The sequence below is a fragment of the Quercus robur genome, chromosome 11, assembly GCF_932294415.1.
Source record: "Quercus robur chromosome 11, dhQueRobu3.1, whole genome shotgun sequence".
NCBI classification, from domain to species: Eukaryota; Viridiplantae; Streptophyta; class Magnoliopsida; order Fagales; family Fagaceae; genus Quercus; species Quercus robur.
The window spans coordinates 40412502-40419414 of NC_065544.1; the positions used below are offsets into that span (position 1 = coordinate 40412502).

Consider the following 6913-nt stretch of genomic DNA (forward strand, 5'->3'; position numbering starts at 1 on the left):
CATTTCATCAAGTACAATCACACAAATGAATATGACATTTATTGAACATAAACTTGTGTGTTGTGTGTGGATATCAACAATAAGATAGTCCTTCATCTAATGTGAAGCTTCAATGATCAATTCAACCAAGGCATACACAATTAGCACTAGATCATGTGACCTATCTCAATTATAGAAATATGTATATATGACCTCCCACACAACTTGATAGCATAACTTGGAGCTTATCATTTTACTCCACTTTCAAACATAACATTTGATCTTTTTGATCTTTTGAGGCAATCATCTCTCATTGTGAGAGAGGTATTTGACATTTCACTTTAATGAACAAGCCTTTGGCTTTTTGAATAAACATTCACTTTCACATAAGGTCGCTTACCCTTTTTCCTAGTCAAATACTGGAATGTGCGACAGGCTTTTGCAGCTCAATATCTCTTTTCATTTGGAGATTTACATTTGGTGAGCTCTTTTTATAAAAACAAAAAATAAAGAGTGGGAAGATATATAGACGCAAGTCTATGCATGTCTCAAGATCAACATAACCATTCACTAATCATTCATGACAAGTTTGAAGATCTATTTACAACAATCACATAGATTTCAAGATTTTTCCCACAGAGATGTAGGTGCATAAAAACAAGCAATGCTCGAAAATGCACAAAGCCATTAGCACAAAGGTACAAGGCAAAACAAGTTTTGAGACAAAACTCAACAAAGTCAATCAAGCTTTTTGATTTTCAAATTTTTATGTGATTTTTGGATTTTTGACACAAGAAAAAAAAATGATTGAACAAACATAAAAAGAAGCAACATTATACACAAATGTACAAACCAACAAGACATGTTGCACAAAAAGCTAATCAGAAAGGTGTGTGCCCCAACACAGACAGATTTATCATCTTATAAATAAGTGAAGCACACAACACACAAGAGAGTCAAGGAATTGTACCAACACCAATGATCTTATGGAGTGATTCAAACCGTGGACCATCGAGAGGCTTGGTGAAGATATCCGCCTTTTGATTGTCGGTGTGTATGAACTCAAGACACACAACTCTTTCCTCTACCAAATCCCGAATGAAATGGTAACGTATCTCTATGTGTTTGGATTTTGAATGCTGAACAGGATTCTTGGAAAGATTGATGGCACTGGTGTTGTCACAGAAGACACACATCGTTTCTTGAGGAATTCCATAGTCATGAAGTAATTTCTTCATCCAAAGAAGCTGAGTGCAGCAACTTCCAGCAGCGATGTATTCTGCTTCTGCAGTAGATAGAGACACTGAATTCTGCTTCTTGCTCATCCACGAAACAAGATTGTTACCAAGATAAAAACAGCCGCCTGAAGTGCTTTTCCGATCGTCTACACTGCCAGCCCAGTCAGCATCTGAATACCCAGCAAGACAAGCATTTGAGTCTTTTGAATACCACAGACCATAGTTTGCAGTACCATTCACATATCGAATGATTCGCTTAGCAGCAGTCAGATGAGATTCCTTCGGATTAGCTTGGTACCTGGCACAAACGCCCACACTAAAAGCAATGTCCGGTCTACTGGCTGTAAGGTAGAGCAAACTTCCTATGATGCTCCTATACAATGTGGGACTTACTTCAACTCCCGACGAATCCACATTCAGTTTAGTGGAAGAGCTCATGGGAGTGGAGGCATGTTTTTTGGAGTCTAGGCCAAACTTCTTGACAATGTTTCTGGCATACTTCTCTTGAGATACAAATATACCCTCCTTCTGTTGTTTGACTTGAAGACCCAAGAAGAATGTGAGCTCCCCCACCATGCTCATCTCAAACTCCTTCTTCATCACCTCAGAAAATTCAGTAGCACGATCTTCGATAGTTGCCCCAAACACTATGTCATCAACATAGACTTGTGCCACAAGGAGATAATCTTCATCATTTTTGACAAATAGAGTTCGATCGGCGTACCCTCTCTTGAAACCTCTATCTAGAAGATAATGTGTAAGACGATCGTACCAGGCTCTAGGCGCTTGTTTTAAACCATAAAGTGCTTTCTTCAATCTTAATACATGATCTGGAAAATGAGGATCCTCAAATCGTTTTGGTTGCTCAACAAAAACTTCTTCATTTAGATATCCATTCAGAAAAGCGCACTTAACATCCATTTGATAAAGTTTGAAATTCAAAGTGCACTTAACATCCACACGAGCACTTCTACACGATATGGGTGCCATGGGAACTATTCCATAACAGTTATCTGTAGTCCGATTTCCTTCCAAAACCTGAACCCCTCTTCATTGATGATCAAACATCCCTTCTTAGAGAATTGTACCAGGAAATCGTCATCACAAATTTGAGTGATGCTCAGCAAATTCGCCTTCATCCCTTTTATGTACAGCACATCTTTCAACAGAGGCAAACCGGGTATCTCAATGGTTCCTTTGCCTAGAACTTGAGCATGACTTCCATCACCAAAGGTCACATAGTCACCAACCTTTTCTTTGAATGTCTTAAACAGTGACTTATCCCCTGTCATATGGCGAGAACACCCACTGTCAAGATACCACAAACACGCATTAAACACCTTCAATGAGGTATGCACAAATAGGTTCACATGTGACAGACACTCTTGACCTTCAAACACAAACTCATCATCAGTTTTCATGCTTCTTTCAGATTGATTTTTCATTTTCAGATTCTCAATCATCTCACACAACATTCTATTCTTTCTTTTATATTTCTTAATCAATGATTTAGATTCAGATATGCTACTGTGTAAGACATGATTCTGATTTTCAAGATATTCCAGCATGTGAACAAATACTCTAGCATGTTTCTTAGTTTTTAACAACTCTACAAGATCATCAGTAAGACCCCTTTCAGACATATGCATAGAGTCATTTTCACAAACACTTAAGCTACAATTCAGCATGGTATATTCCAAAACAACAATCACAACACAGGGGTCTAGGATCACACTTAGGTAATAAAACCACAACAAGTGTACCCGCTCTGATACCAATTGAAAGTTCAAAAACGTGTACAAAACACCTTTGAACGTTTAGACCCCCAAATTACAACTTAACCAATTCAAGCAATATGTCAAACAACTAGTGTGCGGAAACTTAACATATGCTATAATATGAAATTGGTTAAAAACTATCTAAGCCATAACAAAATAAAATCCACAGCAGATAATAAAAAGGCAAAGATAGAGAGGAAGGAAGATGCAAACACAAAGACAACACGCGATGTGTTATCGAAGAGGAAACCGAAGCCCCCGGCGTAAAACCTCTCCGCCGCCCTCCAAGCGGTAAACAATCCACTAGAAAATACAGTTGGGATACAAGGACAGCAATAGACCCTCCAAGCCTAATCTACCCAGTGCACCTAAGCCCTCCAAGCTTCTTCCTCCAACGAGGTTGCGCCGAACCTTTTTCTTTTCTAGCTTCCCGGATTCCGCTACTAGACCGTAGCATCAACCAATGAAGATTGGTTCCTTCCTAACTGCTTCCCAGAAATCCAAACAACTATCTCACAGTGATGATGATGGTGAGAACCAGGTTTGGTATAATGCCTCTCAAGGATTTGACAATGGAGAGGAAGAGAGTTGAGGAATTTGAAGAGACTCTAAGGTATAGATTGTGGGTGAAACAATCTTGTTTTTCTTTAGGGTTTCTCTCTCAAAATTCTCTCTGGAAACTCTCTTTCAATCGTGGGTAAAAGGGGTATTTATACTGGAGTGGGAGAGGAATGTGAAACGTCAGGTTTTACAAAACAGGGGTGGCTCGTGGCTTGACTAAGTCGCGAGATCCAGTTGCGAGTTAACCGTATGGCCAGTTGTCCTGTTTTGTCTTGTAGTGCTCCAGCTAGCATGACTGTTCATCTTCCAGCATGCTTGGCACGTGTGCTGCTTCTGGCGGCTTGCAGCCGCGAGTCACCCGCGAGTCCCAGCCGCGAGTCTCTGTTTTCTTGCACACTCTATCTCACTCACTACCCTTACAACAAACCCACCTAAATACAGGGTTACTAAATGCTGAATTACAAGCAAATTTGGCACGGAATAAAGCCAATTAGATGGTTGAATAAATTCAATCTTACAAAAGTTACACTCCATCTTTCTAAAAATTAATATTTACTTCAAATGTCTAGACCAAACATGATCCTTAGGTCAAATGTCATTAACCTTTTCAATTGTAAAAGACTCCGATACTTTCAATATAAAATGGCTAATATCACTATAAAACAAGCAGGGATGCAAAATGGCACCTTTGTGGAACATCAATATGACAACTAGTACATTTATTCTCTATCGTCTCAATTATTCAGAACTCACAACATATATTATTTGTAACCGTAAGGACGGGGAATGAAAATACATAAATCATAGCAAATCATCTGATTTAGAATGTGACTCAAACTGTAAAATGAGCAATCAATCAGTTACTATTAGTTCAAAATTACAAATGGTCTTTTATTTAGTAAAAAATAAGAAGACGAAAACACTCATTATTTGCTACAACACAACAAAACGTAAAAAGAGAGTAGCAAATAAAGTTTCCCACGACACACACGTTGTATCAGTAATTATCTATAGGTCCGGTCTATTGGCGTCACAAAAAACTTCATTGTTCCATTCAGGCAATGAATGCCATCGTGCTCACCGCAAGCAAAGTAGTAAGGCTGCGACTCTTTCAGCACAAACTCAAAGCCGTTCCGAACTCCTTGTTTTGTATTTCCCTGCATCTTGGCATTTCTGAGGTCACATTTAATGAAGCTCTCATGGTTTGGTAGCAAGTAAACACTGTGAGGAAATGTTTTTGGAGTTGGTGGATCATATTTGAAAACTGCAATCAGCATCATATGAACAGTTATTTTTCATGCATATTTGCATTCAGCAAAACAAAACAAAAAATGCACATATTTTTCATGTTCCATAACGATCAAAATTGATAACCTATGAATAAATAAATTGAAAACAAAGATCGAAGTTAGAATTGACTATATATTTTGATATCATATTGAACTTTATAACTTGTCATAAAAACACAAGCGGTTTAAAAATATGATTTTGGTCAATATATTTTACAACTTGAACTATGCACGGCAATATGTAACAAGTAGCAATAGCAAAGTAATTAAGCTCACCTAGAGTGTCATTTAAGTAGAAAGGGCCATGTTTTGTTGCCCATTCGATGTAGTTAAAGCCATAATTCCAGTGGTACATGTCACCCACAATGATCTTGTTGGAAGTTTGTGTATTAATGGAATTCCCAAATGGCCTGGCTATGCTAACTGCCATTGTGGAAGCAATTAGCAGCACTAGCATGAGTCCTTGCGTAATTGTGAAACCCATGGTATGATTTGCAACTTGTGAAAGATAATAGAGAGTGAAATAATTAAGAGGGTGCACACAAAGAAAGAGCTTGTGAAATAAGACGTTAGCAATGATATTGATAGCATGATTTAAATGGGTATTTATAATGGGATAGATAGAGAGAGAGAGAGAGAGAGGTGTATAATGCATTGGCTAATTACTAAAAATGGAACTTTTTTGTTATAGAGCTTTTACATTGTATTTTCCATCTCTTGACTACAAAATTTTGAAAAAGATTTGTATTTTATAAAAAATGTGTCAATTTTCAAAAATCATTTTCTATAAATATCTCATTTTCCTATGTTTTGTAGCAACATTAATTGACTGGGAAAAAAAAATCTCCTAATTTCCCTTATTTAGCTTGCTATAAGATAGAGTTGTTTTGCAAAAAAAAAAAAATCCTAGAAAACACTCTCGAAGAATAAGCAATATTACTCCAAAATAGAGGTCTAATAGTAATATTATCATAAAATGATTTCATTCATTTTCTTCTATATTACTCCAAAACAGGATTACTTATCTTCCATTTCTTTCCATTAATTTATTTAATTTAAAATGTTCAAACAAGAATACTTAATTTAATTCTATTCATTTCCGTTACTTAAATACATTTTATTCATTTCTGATCATTCCATTCCATTTTGTAAGGTTGAATTTAATCAACCATTTTGTTGGCTTTATTCCATGCCAAATTTGCTTGTATTTTAGCATTTAGTAACCCTGTATTTAGGTGGGTTTGTTGTAAGGGTAGTGAGTGAGATAGAGTGTTGAATGCTCAAGAGTGTGCAAGAAAACAGAGTCTCATGGCTGGATCTCGCGGGTGACTCGCAGTTGCAAGCCGCCAGATGTAGCACACGTGCCAAGCATGCCAGAAGGTGAACAATCATGCTAGCTGGAGCACTATAGGACAAAATAGGACAACTGGCCATTCGGTTATCCCGTGAGTGGATCTCGCGACTCAGTCAAGTCGCGAGGCCAAGCTACGAGCCACCCCTGTTTTGAAAAACCTGACGTTTCACATTCTCTTCTCACCCCAGTATAAATACCCCTCATACCCACAAATGAAAGAGAGCTTCCAAAGAGAATTTTGAGAGAGAAACCCTAGAGTAAAACAAGATTGATTCATCTACAATCTTTACATAAGAGCCTCTTCAAATTTCTCAACTCTCTTCCTCTCCATTGTCAAATCCTTGAGAGGCATTTTTACCAAAACCTTTTTCTCACCATTTCTATTACTGTGAGAGGGATGCTTGGTGTTTTAGAAAGCAGTTAAGAAGGAACCAATTTAATTGGTTGATGCTATGGTCAAGTAACGGAATCCGGGAAGCTAGAAAAGAAATAGGTTCGGTGCAACCTCGTTTGAGCAAGAAGTTTGGAGGGCTTAGGTGCACTGGGTAGATTAGGCTTGGAGGGTCTATTGCTGTCCCTGTATCCCAATTACATTTTCTAGTGGATTGTTTACCGCTTGGAGGGCCGCGGAGAGGTTTTACGCCAAGGGCTTCGGTTTCCTCTTCGATAACACATCGCGTGTTGTCTTTGTGTTTGCATCTTCCTTCCCTTTTA

The 6913-nt window shown here is 37.9% G+C and overlaps 1 protein-coding gene across 1 annotated transcript; it reads right to left on the minus strand.

Moving 5' to 3' along the window:
- Positions 1-4560: 4560 nt before the first annotated feature.
- On the minus strand, positions 4561-5329 carry LOC126705035 (uncharacterized). Its single transcript, XM_050403995.1, has 2 exons — positions 5122-5329; positions 4561-4820 (listed from the first exon to the last, which is right to left on the minus strand). The coding sequence occupies exons 1-2, from the start codon at positions 5327-5329 to the stop codon at positions 4561-4563; spliced, it is 468 nt and encodes a 155-aa protein (XP_050259952.1).
- Positions 5330-6913: the final 1584 nt, after the last annotated feature.